The following is a 23,453-nucleotide window of genomic DNA, read 5'->3' as shown; positions in this document are numbered from 1 at the left end:
CCCAGTGCTCCAATGTATTCAGATCCCTCTGCAAAGTTCTTGTCTCTGAAGAGAATCAATAGCATCTCCTAGTTTAGAGCTGTCAGCAAATGGTGCATTCAACTCCTGCATCCAGATCATTGATAAACTTGTTGACAGAACTGGTCCTACAATGAATTCATGAGGAACACCACAGGTGATTGCTCACCAGGCAGATGTAGCCCCATACAATAAAACCTCTGAAATTCTGACACACAGCCCGTTCTTCACCCAGCATATTGTGAACCTGATCATCACAACAGCTTGTCCCAGAAGAACACTTTGAGGGACAGCATCAAAAATCTTACTAAAATCTTACTAAATATTACTAAAATCAAGAACAATCTCACCCACCACCTTCCTTTCATCCACTAGGAAAATAGCCTTATTCTAGATGGGTATCAAATTAATTAGGCAAGACTTTCCCTTTATCAATCTACAACAACTATGCCTGGTGATTGCATTGTCCTCGAAATACCTTTTAATAGCACCTGATTTGATTTCACAGGCATCCAGTCAAAACATCTGTCTTCTGGATTCATTCAGCTGTGTAGAATTACTGTGCATCTTTTTCCTATGTTGCTGCCTCTTACATCCTAATACTGGATATTGCAGAGCTCTGCAATATTCATGGGCTCCAGAAAGAAATAAATTTTTTTAATCATTGCAGACTTCCCAAAGCCCAGTGTGTACTTTACATTCTGACAAATTTCTTTTTCGCTCTTGCAAATTTCCTTGGCTGTTCCAAAGAAACCCAAGACACAAAACACTCAATGAAAGCATGAAAATAGAATGTGAACAAGAAATAAAATATGGAAATAAAAGCATATTGTTTTATTCATAAATATCAAATAAGCATAATTATTTGTGACCTTCAAGATGATGTTAAAATGGTAATATAAATTTCTTAGAGCCTATATAAGGCCCACAAAAGCTTTTACTTCAGGCTTTCAGTAATTACATTTCTCTTAGAGGAAAATGTTAATTCCTCTGCTTTCAGCAAATCTGTTCCCTTTCTTATACTTGCATTTAATGGACATCATTAACAGCTGCTGTGTATAAATATTTACTCTATTTTGTTAGCATGGTATCCATGGAAATGATGTCTCTGATAGTATATTCTGGTTTTATGTCCTTCCTCTCCCCCACTAATAACTTTTGAAATTGCTGGCCAATTTTTGTGAAGGAGTAGAGGTCTTGGAAAATTCCTTAGCAAGGTCATGAAAACAGGCAGCTGGAGAGAGGATAAAGACTAACCAGACATCAAACTGAGCTCAGCTCAAGGCTCATAAGCAGAGAGAAAACCATACTATGCTGTTACCACTACATTTCACTTGTGTACTCCTATCCTCATATTTTACTGGTGCCATATTAGCTTTAACAACCCATTGTCTCTTTCTTGTTTCATGTTCAAGGTCTATGAAAGGAGTGAAAAAACCAGGCTGAGCCCAGACAGCCTTGGCTGAAGACTTTGGAAGTAATTTACACACAACCAGATTCAATCAGATGTCTCATGGGTGAAACATCCAAAAAACTCAACTCCAAAGGTGACACACTCCAGTGATTCAGTAACAAACTCTTCTGTTATCTTTGTAGTAATACCAGGGTTTTGGTACATTGTCATTGGAGCAGAAACACCATAAGGAATCACTACCTAAAATAAAACAACAGTGTAATTCCATCTAATACTTCCATAAGGCACTCTGCAGAATCCCACAGCATCTGACATATTTTAACAGATATTTGCAATGGATTAGAGCACAAAAAAGACTGTTTTTCAAACCCATCATTTGACAGTCCTAAAATTCTAACACCAACCCTATCATGATGTTGCATGATATAATGCTGACAAGCAAAATAATTTCCATTCAGGGGATTAAAAAGGAAGAGTTACAAACAAACTAACCAAAACAAAAACCAAGCCAAAACAAAAGAAACCCCAAAGTTAAAAGATATCTGAGAATAAAAAAAGACAACAAGACAACATAATCCTACCAATGTACCATATTATTTTGAAATAATGTTAAGTAAACATTTTTAAGGATCTAAAACTCTCTGGTTTGAATGAAGTTCAAATTCTGAGCAATGAGGGATTTATGTAAGAAGAGGAAAAGGAAAATGAAAGCTATACTTTCGTACCAAGGATAGCTCTTTGGTTTTTTTTAACCAATCTAAACTTTAACTATGTTCAAGAGGGTATCATTAGAATTTTTTATTTGAAAGAAACCTGAGCTGATCAAGTTGCTTTTGGAGTTTTACTGAAAATCATTCATTCCATACTTTTGTAAGTTCATGGATTCAAATTCAGAGAAAAAATTTAAGGTGAAATCTATGAAGTTAGCCAACTTGCCACTCAGTTACTAGAAATTTTATTCTTGGTTCCATAAGCAAAACCTAGCATTTTTGTAAGTTTTAAATAAACTAGATAAGTGAGCCTAGTAAAATTCATCACTTCCCAGAATGAAGAGAGATTATGAACACCGGTATAACACATTTAATCAAAGACAAAAATATTCCAGGGATCAGACATATGCTGAGCTGGATTTCATTTACACAGTTTTGCTGATTCTTAATTCTCAGCTAGTGCTAATTTACATTACTTCATTATTTCAATGGAGCAATGCTTTTTATATACTGATCATTTGTTATACTGATACAATGCTTTGATAAACACTTAATGGGGATGTCTCAATAAAGTAGTGTGAAAGATTACCTTACTAGTTGAGTACATTGTATATAATGGACAAGGAAAAGTACTCTAACCAGAGGACAGATCCAGAATTAGACCCTTCTGACTGAAATTTAATTTTAAACGGTTGCATTCTGTTTACACTTTACAGGATTATAGTAAAAGGCTGCATGAGCAGAAAAATTTTTTTCCCAGAAGGCACAGCTCTTTTATTATACTGTTTATTATGCTTTCAAAATATTTCCTTTTTAGAGTTTAGTTTGGTCTAAACCAGCCAGGAGTAATGTCATAAGTGAAATTTAACTGCAATCAGAACCATGGGAACATTGTATATGCAATTGTACATCTAAGAGAGAAAAAAGTCTGTCACTGGAGGACAGTTTTTATTCTCCTAAGTAATTGGCAGATCCCCTTTGCTCTTTAGCCAGCACATTTTTTTTCCTGCTCAATGAATCTGTTGCTTTAGCTTCCCCGTTCACAGCTCCCTGTACACATCATTAAAACCCGATGCATTTTGTAACAACAAGGAAAAAACAAAACAAAATGAAATTAAAATTAAACAGTAAGAGGGTTGGGTTTTTTTAGCCAAACTAAAAGCAGGTTCTGGCCTCTAAAATGCAGTATTTAGCAATGTTTTCTAGAAAATCCTTCCAAAGAGCCTAACTTTCAGTTTAGGGACCTCATGTCTAAAATACACATGGTATTAAAAGGAGAACAGGGATCTTTAATTACAGAGATGAATTAATATCTCTGATTGGTAATACAGATATTTCCAGAGCTCGAAAAGCAATATTCCAAGCCCAACTACCACTCTTAGAAGAACAGGTAATATATTCAAACATTGTTTCTTCCTTGATTAGGCCCATCACATCCTATTCTATTTCTGCCACACATTTTAAACCAGGGGCCGATATATGTGCTGTTTTCTGCTCTCTTCTGTAATTTACTGACAATTTGTGGGAGTTCCTATACATATAATCATACAACACTAACAGCACTAGAAGATACCTTGCTGATTGATAGACTGTCCAGAAGTTCATCATGAAAAAGCCTGCCACTAAAGACACTGAAGGTAGAAGCTAAAAGCAATTCAAAATTATAGAAAAAAATACCTTAGTTGCATCTGTTTCAAATTTTTTTCATCTATAAGACAAGTATTTTAAGAATTATTTCTGTTCCCCATCTTCCTGATAGCATGTTTGTACTGATTTTATTTTAATAACAAGTATTTTCACTTGATCAAGCCATATATATACAGCTCAAATAGCTAAAATATGGCACATTCAACACTTTGGAAAATATTTGAGAAGTGCTCATGGCCTGAAAATAATCTGAATAGAAATCACAGGTTAGCCTTCTAAGCAGTGAGAATCTTATGTTTATCCAAAGCTTTTCTACAGTTTCTGAATTTCATCATTCTCCAACACAGAATCATAACTGCAAGGAAAAGGTAGACTCTGTGTTCTTTTTTTGCTTTCACTTCTGCCTGTAGCTGGATCAGAAATTGCAGAAAATTATGTCATTTTTTCTGCTTCTAGAAAGAGCTTTAAGATCATTTTTGGTGCCAATTATTTTATTATTTTTTCATTCTTATTTTTGCAATAGACTTAATCATGCATCTGATTTTTAAAGTCAAATTAAATGCATTTTTTCAGGTAAGAAATCAGCTTTTCTTTGTGCTTTTGAAGGGTATTATTGATAGCAAGCCTAAGTATCAAGGAGAAGTCATACTTACACTATGAATTGTGTCAGGACAGCAGTATGATCTAACTTGTAGAGGGCAATAGTGAAAAGTAGTGCAGATTAATGGTGGAGTTTAATTGAATACTTGTTATTTCCTGATTTTTTTTTTAATTTTGTCATTATGCTCAAGAGGATAGTAGGACCAGTGTGGGGTTCACAAAGCCTGACAACATGGGTCAGTCCCATCAGCTTGGGTGAAGAGGAACTTCCAAATAAACATGGGAAACGGTCCTTCTTTTGCAGAGCTGAAAATCCCACTGACACCTGTGGGAGCCAAGATACCCGGACCTCAGGCATTACACTGCAAGGAATGGTGAACAGGATCTTAGCAGGAATCCAGAGAGGGAGGGGAAAGGAAAATCCAAAAAGATTTAAGGATTATTTGGACATAACCATGAGGAATGCTGGTTAGGAGAATACTTCCTTCTCTGTAATTTGGAGGAAAGTGAATATTTGGGAAAGACTGAAAAGGATATGGTTGTAGCAGTGGGGAAAGCAATGCCCAAGCACTGCAAAATCAAAAGAGGTTGATTCTGGGACATATGTAAAGTGGGAAATGACAAAAAGAAAAAGCATTGGTATCCAGAGAGGGTACAAAATGGCATATATATATATATATATATATATATATATATATATATATATATATGATTCAGATATTGCAGATATTTCTGTTCTTTTCACATATTAATAGAATAAATCCTAGGAGCAGAAATGTCACAAAGCTACTTACGGAATTTTCTTCCATTGATTGGTATTACATGATATATCATCTTCAATAATTAAGCATGAGTACAAATTTGATTGGTAAATTTTGAAAGCCAGAGAAAAACAAACATCTGCTGTTAATTTCATGTCACTTTTAGAAAGACATGAAAAGAATGAAAGCCAAGGTGGAAATCTTCTGCTCATGTTCATGTTAACATGCTGCTTACAAACAGAAGAGCAATACAGGTCTTAATCAGAGTTGAAAAGCATGAAATGCTAAAAGCTCTTGAAGGGAAGTGTCCCAACCAAAATTAGCACTGAGGGGTAACAATACAAAATTAGGAGACAGTTCCTGGAGTTTCTGTCCTGCATTGATACAAAAACATTTTGATAAAAGAGAATTGTGACAAAAGATGCAAGTACAGTGCTGAAATTCAAACTGCAGATTTACCTGTCTTGAAAACTAATTCTGAAGCAAATCTTCCTGCACACCCAAACAAAAATGATCAGCAAAATTTTTAGCTGTTTCAACTGTACTGCAAGGACGTGTTTCAACTGAGAAATTGTGTTTAAAATTTTCCAGTCAGTTCTGATCAAAATATTTCACAGGCAATAAAAACAGGTGGGTTCCTTAAACTAACACCAACATTCCAGCTGAAAATCACTGTCTCTTGATGAATTAAATGATAATACACACAAATCTAGTTGATCACTGTAATGTGGGACTGATTTTTTTTCCAATGAAGTACATTACAGCCCCAGAACAGATGGGAATGTTTCACATACCTACCTGGAACAGAAATAATACTGCAGTTGACAAGGTCCTGCAGGAAGCAAGGAAACAGTAAATTCGTCCTTAAGTCAGAGTTTGAGGGAAGCAGCCTGCCTGAGATTCTCTGATTTGGAAGAGATGATGATGTAAAAGTTGAAAGAATCCTGAGAGAGGTCCTAGCAAGATACACACTTAGAAATTCCGGGTTTTCATTGCAAGTGATACAGGGGTAAATTACAATGAGGCAATGGAGAACTTGATCACATCCTTAATCCTGTCACCCTATTCAACCTCTGTAAATTAATTCCCCCACAAAGTAAACAGTGTTTAAATGAGGTTTTTGGTTTTTTCATATTTTGTTTTGTTTTTAATTTAGTTTGTTCGTTTATTTCCACATACAAAATAACGTGTTCCAAAGGAAGTAAGTTTTAATAATACTAACAAGAACCCAGTATTTTCAGCTGTGGCTGTGAATGGACTGGACCCCATTACACTACAAGCTAGCAGGGAGTCAGGGGGTCTGCTAATCCCTGCTACAACCAGGTCAGCTTTCCACTCTATTGCTGGATGCTTCCTGCAGTTTAGCTGAAATCTACCATTCTTTTTCTCTTTCAAGCTCTTCCAAGCATTGAAACCAAATCAAAATATGCTTCTTCAGGCCCAGTTTCTTTCCAACCCAACTGAACAGTCAATACTTGATTGTAGCAGGGGCAAAATCTATGCCTTGTTCAATGAATTACATTTCCTCATTGTTATATTAGAAGGTGAAATTCACAGAATAATTCTACCTCCACTATGGTTTACCTATTAAGGAAACAGCATGGAAGAGGATTGTGAAGCATTCCAACATTGTTAACTAGTCAGGGAAAATGCAATGTTAAGAATCAAATCTAGACAAAGTGCATAGTTCATCTAGTTAAACAAGTTGCATCTCCTGAAGCCCCAGGAGGTTGTGAGCTGCATGTGAAGAGAATCACTATTTATCATCAACTCTTGTTCTCACTGAAGTCACTGATACTGATGGGTGCTGACTCTGGGGAACAGAAAAACAGACTGTTGTTAAAGTTGTTTGAGTATTGTTGCTGTTGTTTCATTTCTTTCACTTTTAAAAAGATTACTTTCTGCAAAAATAAAAAAACCCTTCCAAAACCGCATCTTTTCACTGTTGCTTCGTGAGTCACACCAGATAATGAGCCACAGACTCAATATATATACTTGGCTTTAAGCATTGGTTAACAAGCTGTTACAACACATCATTTATACAATGGTCTGTTTAATACACTACAGCCATAAAATACTTGTCAATTAATAGACTTTAATGACTGACCCAGAACACCAGTATCCAAGTCTTTCATATCTTTTTCAATGTTCTCCTACACTGAACTTTTAGGGAAATTAGCTTGTATAACCTTCACGTTTTGATCTGTGGCCTGCTCTGTAACTAAAGAAAAACCCAAAACCAAAGACCAACCAAACCCAAAACCAAAGACCAACCAGCCAAGAAAACCTGTTTGCATCTACTGAAAAACTACTACTACTACTACTCTCTTTGTAATAAACAATGAGAGAAACAACCAGATATCTTGCTAAGTAACATCCATCATATAGCAAGCAATTATTTCAGCCTTCTTGCTCTAAGAAATAATACAGCACAAGCTTAACACTCTCACTCTACCCTGTTGTTTTCAGGCAAATGGCCTGGCAAATATAGGATGAATTTACGCTCTGAAATCAATAGAAATTTTCTTACAAGAGCTAAGCAACGTTTAGTCCTTCAGTAAGGTAAAACAACACAAATACAGAAATAAGCCACACAGGACTTCTTCCCTTTGCTATCATAATATTTATAGATGACACTGACAGTATATGTTAGACAAATGAATGTGAATGCCAGATCCCCTACACAAGCACAGCTTTGCAGAACAGTTTAAAAGAACTTTGATGGATAAGTTAAGCAAGTTAACAAGTGGAACTTATCTTTTTATACAAGAGGAGGGGTAAACAAGCATGTATGGGACACAGCATTTTCTACATTATTTTTTAAAAATTCCTTGCCTGTTTTGACATTTGCACTCTCATAATCTGAACCTTTCTTGGCATTTTGCTGCACTAAAAGGCATTTTAAGGAGGCTATAGCTTAAATTTTACAAGGTCAATTAGAAGGGAAAGGGAAATGTGTGCGATTTTTCCAATGTCATTTCTATGTGGGAGGGGAGCCCAGCTGTACATTGCCATTTTTCTCAGCAGTTGATTTATTGCTGTTCATATTTTCAATGTAATTTCATGAGGAAAAGAAGTAGAAAGTCCTATTTACTCATTTTTAAAGGCAAGGGTCTCCTTTAAAGAGGCCCTCTAACTAGATGTTCACATTGTAAATTTTTGCTACTAAACCTGCTTTCAAGTTTTATGAGTAACCTGAAATCCAGATGAAGTTTGCTGAAAAAGTGACAGGCAAAGCCTGGAAATGTCAATAGAATATCAGATTGCAGGCTCTCTGCAAGTGGCAGGAATTCAGGTGCATACACATGGCAAAAAGTGCATACAACTTTCGGGAAAATGTCTCTTGTTGGTTTATATTCTGATTTTATCATACAGAAGACAGAAAGCAGTGCCTTGAATAGGAATCAGACTTACTGAATTATTACTCAGAAATTTTGTCTTATCCATCGTGCTCCTTTGCTAAGAAGGGGCCTTGTGCCAGCTCCTGCAGGAGAGCAAGGATGCAGAAAGCTGGCTTTGAGTCCAGCAGGCCAATTTGCAACAAATCAGAACTTCTGCCAGAGGATTCTCCCTTCCAGTTGTTCCTCTTTGCCCCTCTAAGCTCTTTGCAAACTGCAAATCTTGACCACCTTACACTACTCAAGTAATGCAGTTTGAGGAAACAGCAGGCACACTGACTGCAGATCTGAAATGTGGGTTGCATCTTGCCTGCAGTTTTAGAGGACATCTGTCTCCATGACAGAAGAAAGGAGGAAGGAGTGCCCTTTTTCTTGCCCTCTTTCTAAGCTGCAGTTCTGTGTATGAAAGGGACAAAACATCCTTTGAACCTTCAACCTATAAAAGCAACTCTAGTGGCAAATGACCCCGTCATGGTCCCAGGCTGGGCGAATGGTGAAACTATAAATAAAAGGACATTGTGAGTGTAAATGCAGTGAGTGGGAAAGAACAGAGCAACAGCTGGAGCAGACACCTACAGTGACCTTCTGATTGAAGAGCTCTATAAACAAAATGAGATGGTCTTAAAAAGTGTAGTGACGTTGTGGCCATCTTTCTCGTGGGCAACGAGAAGGGCAGCCAAAACTAGAGCAACATAAAAATGGGGATCAAACAAGCCATTTGGACTTTCTCTGCAACTCCTTGTCTGTACAGAACTGTACGGCTGCAAACATCACTGCCAGCCAACAAACAAGTACTCCAGATGGCTTTCCTCTGTCTCTTTTGAGAATAAACCAATATATTGAAAAACAATAGAACTCTCACGCTGACAGATGAATTATCCAGGGATAGCTCTTCAGAAAATTATAACAATTCTGCAAAAAGACAGAGCCAAAAACCAGTTTCCAACATTTCTTCCGTCTCTCCCTCTCTGTGACAAGGATTTATGACAGTCTTTGAAGATACATGCCATAACCTTTCTTTTTAGAAGTCCAAAGTGCCCTGGAAGCAAAAAACCTAGCTTTTCAAACACCAGGACAGGTTATTGTCCTTTTTTTTCGGATTTTTTTTGTTTGGTTGGTTTGGTTTTTTTTTAAATAATGAAGTAAAAAATAATTTAAGGAAAATTAAAACTGGAACCAAGTAGGTGAATTCAATGTCTTGTAAGATGTATCACTAAGACTCTCACATCTAAGTCGTTCTGACCTCAGACCACTTGGGAATCTACTTGTCAGATAGGATAATGTGCTGCTTTTCGAAATTTACCAAAAAGATAATAAATCAGAATGAAGCATGAAGTTGTTTATGATATACAGCATTCCAGAATCGCTCCCCTCCTATTCAGATAGTTCAGAGAGTTATGAAGATGTTCTGAAAATCACGGTAGCAAAATGAATGCCCAAGTGGCACAAGAACTGATCTTTGAAGAAAAACCTTCTTGAAGTACTGCAGCAACATTTGAATATAAAGAGAGAAGCACTAAGTCTAAGATGGTGTTCATATTCAGTGGAAATTTGAAGGTAGGAGAGCAAATTGAGGAGTTTACCTTTAGGTATAAGCAAGACAGACACAACAGACATTATTAACAGTCTTCTAGAATGCAGAAAGGATGTGCAAAATGAATTGATTTATGCTAGTCAGCAAATTCACTGTGTTACCTGGTTATTTCTTGGAGCAGGCAGGATGAGAAGCAGAGGACACAGCAGAGCAGAATGGAAACTGAGCCTATAGCAGGGAGGACAGCTGAATGAATTCGCATCTTCACAGGTCTTTGAGGGAGCAAGGTATATTTTGTCCTGGGCTGTGTGGGTTCCTTTTTTACTTCACGACTTTATTTTATATTAGCAGGCATAATTTCTGTATAGCTTCCTGCATCACCAAATCCAAATTCATTAACTGTGTGCTCTGCTAATCTAAAGTGCTAAAGCTGTATTTTTATTGTATCTGAGGATCACACACCTTATTTTCCATTGAAAAAAGAATTCTAATCCTCTGGTATAGTGGTTTGATCAATGTTTCATAACCATAGTACTAAATGTGTTAAATGAGCAGTATACCTGCGGTAGTGATTCTGTCTGCCCTCTGTAACACCTACTCTGGTATTTTTCTATCTCATTTTAAAAGAGCTTTCTAGTCTGAATGAATGGAAATCTGGTTTTCAATTCCAGCGTGTCTTTAGAGAAATGTTTTTCTTACTGTGGATTTAAGCCAGCTCCAGTTCTCAGTGCTGTTGTCAGGCACACCTGTGGCCCACAGAACATGGAAAGCCAAACATTGAGATGTCTGTAATTATTCACAGTTTAGACTCTTTTAATTTATAGCACTCAGTATCCAAACAGATGTGGCAGTATAATTAAGCAAATAATACAATCATTTTGAAAATGGAGCAAGTCTTTTCAACATACTGTCCAATGGACTGCAAAGAAAGTATGGCATAGATATTGAAAGACAAAAAAGGAAACGAGTAATTTGTCCAGAGCTCCCTGCTGATTTTAGTTCCTCCACATCAGATACTCTATGCTTTTCATTGCTGTATTTTTCTCTCTTTTCCTTTTGTTTGTGCCATCTATTTGTTTTTAAGAAACTAATTTCCGATCTGAGACAGTAAATAACAGATGACTCTGGACCTCATCCAAAATGTGCTGAAAACATTTGAAAGACCTCACTGGGATTTGCCAGCAATTTGAGCAAGCTGTGGGAAAGGCTATGCCCACAGCCAGGTGGAAGAGTGTCTAAACATCATCAGTGTAGCCTGGCTCCTGGGGTCACACCACACACCTCCCCACACCTTGGATTACATGGATAACACTGCTGCTCCTCAGTGAGGCTTGAAGCTGCCAGTGAAGAAGTGAAAAGCTGCGGGTGTGTGCAGAAAGTGTAGGAGTGTTTGCAGGACAGGCAAGGCCTTCATTAAATGCTGCTACACGGTGCAGTGCAGTGTGGTCTCAGTTAGGAAGGAGTCCAATGGGTGACCTTGTAATCAGTGTGGAGTGTGGAGGAATTTACAGCTTTCCTCATCAGATACCCCTTTTTCCAAGAGAAAACGAGTCTATCCAGCCCCACAAAAAAAAAAAAAAAAAAAAAAAAAAAAAAAAAAAAAAAAAAAAGGGAGAATAGAATAGAACATACTGGATAGAAAGTTTCTGGGTCCATTCCATGATTTTGACAGCTGCAGGTTGAAAATTTGCTGATATTTTCACCCAAGTCTGCCACATCCCTAATACACATACTGCTCTCTTAGGTAAGTATCTGGGACCTGACATCTGTTGGACTCAGCTGCTAAGTCTTCTTAAAGACAAGTCTTTCCAACTTGTATAGATATAGTCTTGGGGTGACACATACTTTAAAATATGTAAATCAAGGAATCTGCTGGATATAAGCCATGTATAGAAAAAGAGATGGTGGAAAGAATGATTTTCATTATAGCAATCTGTAAAGTTAATGGAGGATAAAAAACTCATTTGACTCCTAAATAAATTCTAACTGTCAGTCTTAAAGTATTTATACAAGACATTCACCAGGATTAATGGCTAATTTCCTTTGAAGAAAAGAAAGGGAACATTAATTCTAAAGGCACTCTATTTAACTGTTTCATCAAGAGCCAAATGTAATTTGAAAGTCTTAAAAAACCAACCAACCAATCAACCCAAAACAAACCTGGTACTTTGATTTTGTTTTTAGTCCTCCTCTGCTCAATTCTAAGAACTACTTTAAAGGTAACTTATTTATCTGTATTGACAGATTTTTAAGGGCAGATAAAGACAGCAAAGAGCACACATTCTTTTTTTTAGCCCATTACACTCTTTGAAACAAAGCGTATATTTTTAGAGTGATCCATGTCTAGAAGGGCTCAAGAGACACAGTAATATAAAAAAGTTTTTAGCATTGGAGCAATACTTTGAGGTATAGCGGTAGTAATATCCAGAGCCTGCTGTGCTGGATACCAAGGGAAAAGACTTGCAGATCCCTGCAAAGCCAGCCTGGGAGGATGAGATTGAGACAAACACTTGCCAAATTCAGTTTTTCAAAAGTTCTCCCTATCATCACTAAAGTTAATCTATCTCTTGCCAGGTACAAGAGAGGAATATAAAGTTGTTAGGAAACAGTAAGGTGACAAGAATCTTTCCAATTTTTACAGTTTTGCAAAACCAGCAATAATGAATTTTTAAAATGGTTTTCATTCACCTGTCAGTTGCCTAATGGATAAATAAGAGATGTTAAAACCAGGCCAAAAATTGTGAGTCTTCTAGAGACTTCCAAAATATTTCCTTCACTGTATAATCTTGGAGTTTTATAAGAAAAATATACTGGACAACAATCAAATCCTAATAATATTAAAAAAAAATAATTTGAGCCAACTTCAAATTAATTAAAGTCTTCGGGGACTGAAAAAACACATGAAATTTCTTAGAAACACATTTTTATTTTTATTTGGGTTTGGGAGCCTGGTCCTGTTGCTGTCTTTCTAGTAATTTTACAGCATTACCTTCAATCATAATTTTTTTTCTTGAGGAAGTACATTAAGCCTATTGAATTGAAGGCCTGACACCTAGAAAATATTTGGACTTTATCAATTTTTATTTAGAATAAATTAAATCTGGTGCTGGTTAGACGGATAAATTTTAACTGCTTTTTCCTAATTTTTTAATTAGTTGCAAATTTAAAAGAAAAAATATAAATAAATAAAAAAAAAGGTGAATTATATACACAAATACTCAAAATAGAATCACAAAAATGTACATCCACAAAGATGCTGGCAATAGCTGGGATTCTATAGCTGCAAACACTATTTAACATAAAGATCCATTTACCGCCAGTTCGGCATCCCCATGTACAGAACAAGTGCAGAACAAATAGAGAATGGTTTTCTCCTGTTTTCCTGAGGCTTCCCATTCCCATCAAATTTTTAGGCAAAGTCTGGGAAAGGATCATGGCCCCAGTTTTTGAAATGAAGTTATTAACAAGTGTCAGCTGAACTGACTGTATAATAAAGATAAAACTAAAACTAGAAAAATGCCATGAGAGAAAGGAGAAAGAGAGCTAAATTAGCTATCACAAAACATAAAGCTAATGTCATCTGAAAAAACCTTCAGATTTGCTTAGAAGAAGAAATAACTGCCAAAGGCAGTTACCCACTGAAGATCCATTCATTTCTAGAGCAGACTCCCTGCAATACTTTCTTCTTAAAACTATTTGAGGAAACAGTTTGTCCCGTTGGGTTCTCAGGAAACAATGCAGAGAATGTTAAGAAATAACCTTTGTTCAAAAACTTTCTGCATCAAGAGTACAGGGGATGATGCCCTGCATCAGCTACAAACATTTGCATTTTCAGCCTTTCTCACAATTCTGTTTCTTGGAGATCCTCTAACATAATTGATCAGGGATCCAAAGACACCTGCACAAACTTGGGTGCTTTGGAGTGTCAAAAGTCTGTTTTAAGTACTTTACTTGAAGTGCTCACGTAGAGAACTGTAATTGCTTACATATTGGTAATTTTCCTTTGTCTGTAAGGAGTGTGACGGAAGGCATTTTCAATCAGAGATATGGTCTCTGTTTCCAGGATAACTTGCTTCTTTCTGTCATTTGGGAGCGTTTGGATAGGGATTGTTTAAAGTTTTTGCATCTTCGGACCCAAAACCAATTACCAGCCATGAAATACACAAAATTTTAAAAAGCTCTAATTATAAAAGGATTATAAAAGGATTCTAACTGCTAAGGTTGCATTGTATTTCACCTGAAAGCACATGTTTAGGGAAATCTTATAAAAGAGGTGAGAGGAACCTCTCTTGCTGCTGTGCAGCAGGCTAACCAGAAGGATAAGGCATTTCTCAAGTCAAAGGAGGCCATACACCTGACTAACATCTTTTGCTTCCTCACCCACAAGAAAATGTGCATCCTTTCCAGAAATAGGTTTTGTAGGACATTGTAATTACCATGAGATACAAACAGACCCTCAAAACAAACAAAAAGAATTGTGCTTAGAATTCCCTGGCCACCTGCAGGAAAAGTTAAATCTGGCCTATTAATTCAAATGATGGTAACTTTTAGTGTTGATGTCTTTAGCACAAAAAAAAAAAAAAAATTCCTAATATAAAAAGGCTTTGAATGGTGTTTCCATTCACAGTAAAGAATAAGCACTGGCTCCCAGCATTGTGTAATGGGAAGCTGCATATGTTAGGAAATCCTGACTCCCAGTGGCAAAGGCATAAAATGCTCCCGAGACTCAGTCTGCCTAAATGTAAGATTATTACCAACTTCAGCCGTAACAAATCATGGCAACTAAGCATTTAGAAATAGGGCTAATGATTAAAAAAAAATCAAGCAGAATCAGCACTCTGAAATCTCAAAAATTTTAAACCTACATTAAATGAGTATTAATGCCCTGTGTATTTTCTAGCATGTTTTTACAGCTCAGTCTGAATTGATTTTTTAAATAATAAAGCTTCATGAAAGGCAAGATATGTTTTAAATTCAAGCTATGCGTGTGACTGCTACATTTACCTTGACCAATTTGTTATATCTGGCATGGGTCATTAGATGTAATAATTTAAAATCCTTAATAATGTTTTGTGGAATCTGTAGTTGTCTACAGTAATTTTCTGCTTCCTAGAAAAGAGATTATTCTCTCTTGTCTAGGACTGCACTGATATGATCTGTGTTTCACCTTTTGTTTTTCTTTAGCTGGGATTCAGAACTGTAGGGTCCCTATGAATCAAAGACTCATTCATTCTAAGTATTATTCAAATATTTCAACCCTGTTCTTGGTCCAGCAGGCCAGAACTCAGACGACAGGGCAGGATGATCTTGCAATTTTTCTGCTAGCTCTGTGTGCTCTGTGCAATGCAAGTAGAATAGTAGTATTTCCAGGAATACTAGTATTTCCAGGAATAAATCCAAGATCAAGTGGAGAAAAGAGAATACTTTGCAACCAGAGCAGGAAAACTCAGATCATATTTAACAGGTGCTATACTGCAGGTAATACTACACAGAATTTCAGGACAAGAAACAAATATTTAAGATTCGAGGAGCTAATAAATTAGGAAATGAATGAATCTCAGTTTAATGAAGCCTGTCTCGAAATGGTCTGCTGAAACACTAATTGAGCACAAGCACTGTCCTGACTTACAAGAGAGTGATGAACTATTAACAGTAGCAAGAATGGCAACCATATGAGCCAAAACACACCCTGCTTATACCCTGACATCACATGAGAAGTGTGAAGGAGCCAAACCATAAATCTCAGAGCATGCCACAGCCTTGTCCATAAACCCAATATGTCTGAGGGGCTATGTCAGTAACAGACGATAAAGCAATCTGTAGTTACTACACCATAAAAACAGAATAAACAAGACTACATCTGTATCTGAAATGCTAATCCTTGGGTAGAGATGTGACAAACCAGCAGCAGACTCACAAATGACTTGCTTTTGTTTCTTCTTGTACGTGTGGTGAGTTTAAACCCTATCAGCCATGGACCAAGTGTAACAGAAGCCTGGCTTTTCAAGTATACATATGCAAAGTAGATCCAAAATTCCAGTACTCTGACATCACAACAGTCAGTTAAAAGGCCAGGGTCTTCACCCTCAAGAAGGCCAGTCATTCAAAATAATTCATCTACTCAAAATACATGTAGAGCCTTTAGGGAAGCCCAGATATTAATTCAGAAGAGGGTAAGCTCTAGTTACATGCGTGCTTGTCTCTCAGTACAAGATTGTGAAACTAAAGGTCTGTGTCCTGGCATCAACACAGCAGTGTTTTGAGACCTCATGGCTGCCAGGTTCTTCACACACCCCCGGCAGCTTTTGAGCTTAAGAGACTTTGCAGAATCCTGTATCTAGGCATAAACGTTGGAAACAAGAATATGGAACCTGTTTATACTGTAATCTCTCTCTGGACCTCAGTCTGCTGAGTTTTACCCAACAAACCACCTACTGGGATTTCCACATAAAATTGAACACAGGAAACCACATACCACTAGCCTTCCAAAACACAAAACCTGCTCTCCTCAGAATCCCTTAGCACACGCTACTACGTGTGGAATCCTTAAATTAGTTTTGAACTCATTATCAGCCGATGCCTGAGCTCAGAACATCAGAAAGAAATTCAGCACTTAACATCAGATCGAATACTCTAGAAGACTGTGTCAATCAAACAAGGCTTGCCTTCACATCAGCACATAACCCCAGAGGAACCTACACCTGAAGAACATCAGAGAATTTCGTACCCTGACATCCAAGCAGCAAGACAGCAGTTCTGAGCCAGAAACTCTGAAGGCACACAAACATTCAAACAGCAGGATCAGATTTATTTATCCACAAGCTACACACAAGTGCGTGCTCCTATTACAGCCAGCAAGATGATGTGCCAAGCTATGAACTCATGTGGTGTGGGCTTGGGATCTGTCCCACAGAGCAGTAGCTGAGCACAGCTTCAATCAAAGAGACCACCTGGAGAGGATGGTACATCTCAGCATGGAGAAAGATGACTCTCAGTCATCCCACACATGCCAAAAATAATGAACAAACGTTCCACAAAATCTATCCAGCTCCAGCCAAGTTTAAAAGAAAAAAGGGCAGTAGCGAGTTTACTCTTTCTTATGGCATAATGCAGCCATTCATATGTTATAGCTGCCTGTTGCTGGTGAAGGGAGCCTCCATGAGACCCTGAAACTGCCCAGGCAGTTCTTGGCAACAAGGCAATTTTGCAAGCCTTGCCTGGATAGGATTCAGGCTCACAACGTGCCTTTTGAGCCAACAGAGGAAGAGATGGAGAAATGCAGACTGGATGGTTCCATAGAGTTTATTTCTTCTATGAAGGAGGTCCAGTCTAGCAAATCCAACTGGGTGGGGTCTCTAAGGGGTCCTTTATAGGGTTTAAGGGTTTTAAATTTTGCACCAATAAACAAAGGAATTCTATAACTAACCAATCTACAAAAGACTTTAGGGGAAAAGGGACCAATTATCTAAGAGGAAAGTGAACCACTAATATTACAGAAAGATAACACAGGGGTCTACAAGGGGGGCGAGATGCTTCTTGGTATTAGTCACTCTAAGCAAACAATTTCTTATCTTTAAGGTATCGTCTTCCATGGGGCCCTTTCCAGGGACTTAGAGAGGGTCTCTGCTTCAGAAATGGTTTCTGGTCCCTCCACGGCTGGCCATTTAATGAGATTTACTCTTGCATAACCCATGCAACACAAACGAAGCAGAACAATGACAGAGGCTCCAATCTAGACATTCACACGTTCTGCAGCATGGATAAAATATCACCAGGTGCTCACACAGAAAATTAGTTCAGCAAGCTGCATAAACAGAAGACTTCACCCAGAGACATGATAATGATGTTTAGGCATTTTTGATGCCTACTCTCCTTGTCTTTATCCTATCTCATTCACCCTGACCTATGTATTCATCAGACTCTTCCCATTTACTTGTTAATTCTGCAACTCAGTGAGTAGCCAGGAGGAAGCATTTTCCATTTTCTCCCATGGGATTTTTTTCACAACTACAACAAATGTTAAACTCTAATACCCGGTATTGGTCCTTGAGCTTCCTACAGTCAATGTTGTTTCAAAAGTAGTGACTATTGCCACTCCCAGTAATGGAAGCCATAATGTATGTAGGTGTTTAAACAATGCATAAGGAAAAGACTAGTACAAAAATCCTGTAAATCAATAAAATTTTTTTTTCTCTTCCTGTGAAATACATTTTACAATCTGTGAGCAGAAGGCATCATATCTAAATTCTTGCATGTTGCAGGATGTCCTTTGTCGCCCGGCTCACCTCAGCCCTGAAGACAGGAACTTATGATTCATTGCTGTTTAGCTTCTACAAATGGAGCCAGTTTAGGAGAAAATGTACTGTTCAGTCACAATCAGTAATAGCAAGGCTGGTACAACACTACAAGGCCATCCTGTCCTCAGTGCTGACTACCATGGGTGAATAGAAAGGTACTGCTGTAGGGACTCTGCACAGCAGTGGCTACAGGGACAGCACAGAGATCCTCTTCTTCCTGCAGCCTCCCAGAGCTCCTGATTCTGAATTAAACCATTAGGACACCTTATACTTTCCATAACTTGTAGTTTATATTAATTTGTACAACCTTATCCCTTATTGGACAGAACTTTCAAAATGTGTCTGCAAGTGTAACAGCTAGAAAATGAAATTTTGTGGGTTAATACTGGACCAGCCCATTGCAGATTAGCTGTGAAACAGGAAGAAAAGGGACAATTTAGGAGACTTCTTTCTCTGGACAGACAATAGGCCTTCTTTTGAATCACTTTAGCTCCCCAGTTTGATAAGACCACTGAAGCCTGGATGATTTTCTCTGAAATGCAGAACTGGTTTCCTTTCAGAATCTGATTAATGCTATTCTGGTTATACAGGAGAGAAAGATTAGGACTTTTTTGTGACAGCAGCTTTGAATTCTAGAATAATTTTACTAATTTGAAGACACTGATGGAGGGATTGCAATTGTCATTTTGTTAAGATAAAATGAAGTGTAGGTAATCTATTTTACCTGGAGGAATATGCTTTTCCAATCTCATCTCCTGCTCCTGTGATCACTGGAGAAAGCAAAAAATGATACAGATTACATTTGGAGCTCTACATTTGGTTTAGCTTCTTCTCTCTGAATTGTTTAATCTTCATCATAGGCTTTTCTTGAACAATACAACCTAAATTTCTCCACTGAAGAATAGAATCAATCTTTTACATTTTTTTCCTTGTGACCTATGCATCTCTTAGTTCATTCAGCACTTGCTGTCTTCAAAGCAGATCTCTCCTCAGGGTAGCCCATGTGGTACAGGAGGTAGTTATTACTCCCATTTTCAGCAATGTCAAGGAGCAACAAGTCAATTGCCAAAGAGCTTGGCAGAATTTTCTTCCATATATGTATTTTCACAAGTCCTGTTTTCCAAGCTTTGAATTTATATGCTGGTGGCAGAATGGTAGGAGATAAAGACTAACTGGTAATTGAAATTGATACAATTTCTCACACAAGATTTCTGTCTGTAAGGAAAGATCACATCAAACTTGCCACTACCTATAAAATGCTCCTCCTTCAGAGCTGCACTACTGTTTACTTTTTTTACTGTTTTACTGTTTACTTTTGGATTTAATCTTACTGTGAAAATAAACAAGTGCTGGCGTTTGTAAAGTACACTGAACCTTAAACACTATGTGTATAAATACTAAAGAGGAACTATAGAAAGAAAAATCCTTAACATCTTAGAAATACAGAAGAAATAAAGTAGCAAAGCACCAAAGCAGTTCCAAGGTAAACCTGATAAGTTTTACAGCAAATGAAAAATTAGTCAATATACAAAAATGTGGATTAAGGGCTTCTGTGCTGCCAGAGACACAGAAAGCAAGGTATTTTTGAATGGTTAGGTGTTGCCAACAGAAGAGCAATTACTCTCTCATTTCAGAGGGAAATGAGATCCAGTGAAGAAGCGCTGGATATTTTGTTTCCTAATAGACCTGTAGATGAAGAGCGAAGAGTCTGTTGAGAAACAAACTTCCACATGCCAACTTTAATTTTAATGATTTTCAGAATTTCATGTGCCACATGACACTGCAAATTATCTGAGCCTTATGACTTTTACTGGGGCCAGAAGACTTTGTTTATAAAAACAGAGTATAAAGGTCCATTGAAGGAAACAAGTATTCCAACCTTATGTGGAAAGAAAGATTTTACACTGAAAGTTCCACATGCTGTTCCTCATCTCATACACAGAAAATGAAGTCCTCACTTAAATCAAAATGAGGCCTATGCACTGCCTTAGAAGTATCTCCTATTCAGGCAGGTCCTCTACACAGGAATGGATTTAATTTCTTAATCCGCTATGAGATACGGTTATTAAACACATATTTAATCGTTAATGATATATTTAATAGATGTATTTTATATATTTAATAATTTTATATATTTAGTCCCATCAAATCTAATGCAGGAAAAAGGAAACAAGCACAAGTCTACTGTTCAGGTAATTTCTTAACAACAAGCTGCCATCAGCAACATTGACAGCCAAGGAACTCAGGAACACAGCACCTGTTCATTCCTGCTTTATTCATGATCCTCTAACAAGCTTAAGAAAAACGTCAATGATCAATAGGAAGAAAAAGGTACTTGTTAAACTTCGCGTTATTTTACAAAAATGCATACTATCTTAAAAAAACCTGCCAACTTGCAGCCTTTGAAGATTTTAGACTAAAGTAAATTCAGTTCATTAATGGTATCATTAAGGATAGGTCAGCAATTTCGAAAAGGAACGCACTAGAGCAACATCAACAGGAACAAGGAAAGTTGCTTTGAAAACAGGAGAACATATGTTAGACATAAACTAACAGCTTTACATACCAGGAAATTGAGGATCTGGGCAATGCTATTAAAATAAAAGCATCTGCAGCAGAAAGAAAACATCAGAAGTAGCAATAAGGAAGAGAATTCACATTTACACACCAGGGTGTGAGCTGTTATCAGTTTGACTAGTTTTCTATTCTCCCCAAGTACACAAAACCTACAGGCTCATAAACCCAAAGCTTTAGGAGAAAAGAAAAAGGAACCAAGAAAGCCATACATATCAGAAACTGTATTTCATTTGAAGAAACAGGGTAAAGAAATGCAAGGAAAACTATTCTTGATTAGTAAAGTAGCAATCCAATACTCAATTACAAGTAGAAGCTGAAGCAGTTTCCTTTACCTGCCCATTCTCTCATTGAACAAAAGAAAGCCTAAGGTAAAGAATTCCAGATATATGGGAAAAGGTCTTGCATATATTTGATGCATTTTACCAGAGTACAGAAACAGATCAGACTCCCAACAAGACTGAGTAGCTGATGCTGGAACACTTCCATGGCGAGCAAAGGTAATGAGCTTGTATGAATCAGACACTCTGCATGGAAAATGCCTCTTTCCAGCACACTGTTAGTCCCTGAGCCTTGGCAGAGAAGCGAGAGGATTAATCAAGTCACATGATTTCATTTTTCCAGGAAATATCCAGGATTTAGATTAGAATAACATCACTACATTACACCCACATTTGTAAACTATTGAGAAAATCCAAACTAAACAATGATTTCTGATGTTGGCTTCAACTGAAAGTTTTCACTCCTTTTCTGGAAACTACACAAAACCAAAAAACGGATTTTATTGTCATTATTTACATTCATAGGGACCGGGGATGGGTCTAAACCAAACTTTTGAAAAAGAATACTCTGAACAGAGTTCAACACTACTACTTACAGTGAAGAGTTAAATTGTAGCCCAGACATTTCTGGGACAAATTCATACTGACACCAGAAAAGAAGATTTATCATGTTACATTACTGACACCTTCAGACAGAAATTCACTATTGTGCAGATGCTTTACAAGTAAAGACAACATCTTCCACAAGGAAGGTAACACTACCTTATATGTAGGAAGAAGATAAAAAATCATTACTATCTTAGCTTAACAACAACCCAATTTCCTCACACTAAATCTGTCTTAATTTTCTTCTCAGAGAAAATACCTTACAAGTAAGTCCAGTCAAATAAATAAGGTTTGAATATTACATTTACAAAAGTATTTACAATCAATTGTGAATAACCCAAAGAATCACTCACAATTCAAGGAATACTTTAAACTTGAAGAGGTTTCACTGTTTCCTACATATAAAAATAATGGTGAATACCTGTTTTAAATTAACGCCCCCAAATTGAAAAGAATCTCTTCTATTTGATGAATGGAATCAAAACACAATCTTCCACAGCTGTCATTCTTCTCTTCTGGACTTCCATGTTCTGTTTCCCTTTTCTTTTTCTGTGGCTGGTCGTGAGTCTCAGATAGGTCTACAGAGCTTCATGGGCCCAATATGAATAAATTAGGCCAAGATAATGAGAAGAAAATGAATAAATTCTTAAGAATGTGAAGAACTCTTCATTGAGCCCAGTCTAAGTTTTTTTTTTCTGAGGTAGGTTTTTTTGCCTCTCCGACTTCCACAGGAATCACTGCAAGAACTTTACACAGTGAATGGGTAGAAAGTTCCCTGGGTGACTACATTTTCTCACTTAATCTCACTTCACTACAGCCAAGTCACTGCTAAAAAAATCCCAACAAAATTTAGAGCATGAACAGGTCAATGCACAGGACAATATTGTTTTCTGGTCCAGTAATTATTTTTCTTTACATGTTTCGTTGTAAATATACCCTGACACCTGTAATGGTATTAATGTCATATTTAAAACCTTAAGTTTATTAATATGAAATCTGTAGAAAAGTAAGCAGCTGTATCCTAAAAGAATCAGTTTTAAGTTCCTATCTTATTAACTGAAAGACACAATTATTGACGTTCTGAATGAAACAGCCATGCAATTTCCTAAATTCTAACATGATAGTTGTGCCTGGTTGAGACCATATTTCCAGAATTTTAATCAGCAATTTTACTGGAATCAACACTATCTGAGATACAGAGGAAAACAGTAAGTGACTGAAGCTGAGCTTCTTTGTCAAAATACACTAGCAGTTGCAAGTAGTTCTAGATAATACCTATTTCTTGTTATTCCTAGATTTATTTTTTAAATTATTCTGATTAACACTGTCATAAAGACTATGATTATCAGGTTTGTATTTCAGGAGGAAAAATCTAAGTCTGAAGCACTATACTATAAACAAGAAATTAAATAAAATCACTTCCACTGTGGTATAGAATGAACTAAAGAAACTACTTTAAGTACACTATAGCAGTTGATCATATAAAAAGCAAATATCTGTGTTATTCGTGTGCTTGAGACAATTATATGTATACAAACCCCCCAAAAACAACCCAAACAAAACACCTGTTAAAACAGTAATCTGTATATTTTTATTTATAAAAGGTACAGCAA

At 37.0% G+C, this 23,453-nt stretch overlaps 1 protein-coding gene across 1 annotated transcript; it reads right to left on the bottom strand.

The window, feature by feature from the left end:
- Window positions 1-1,347: 1,347 nt before the first annotated feature.
- HSD17B3 (hydroxysteroid 17-beta dehydrogenase 3) lies at window positions 1,348-23,261 on the bottom strand. The gene is given in 9 exon segments (XM_088157011.1): window positions 1,348-1,672; window positions 1,708-1,788; window positions 2,732-2,813; window positions 5,945-5,982; window positions 6,719-6,786; window positions 7,258-7,371; window positions 12,587-12,648; window positions 19,104-19,149; window positions 21,289-23,261. Coding segments are annotated over 9 exon segments (801 nt in total). The 5' UTR covers window positions 21,443-23,261; the 3' UTR covers window positions 1,348-1,516.
- Window positions 23,262-23,453: the final 192 nt, after the last annotated feature.

Source organism: Sturnus vulgaris, chromosome Z, assembly GCF_052056855.1.
Source record: "Sturnus vulgaris isolate bStuVul1 chromosome Z, bStuVul1.hap1, whole genome shotgun sequence".
Classification (NCBI taxonomy): domain Eukaryota; kingdom Metazoa; phylum Chordata; class Aves; order Passeriformes; family Sturnidae; genus Sturnus; species Sturnus vulgaris.
Note: the sequence above shows the minus strand (reverse complement) of the source record. Positions and strands in the feature narration are given on the sequence as shown.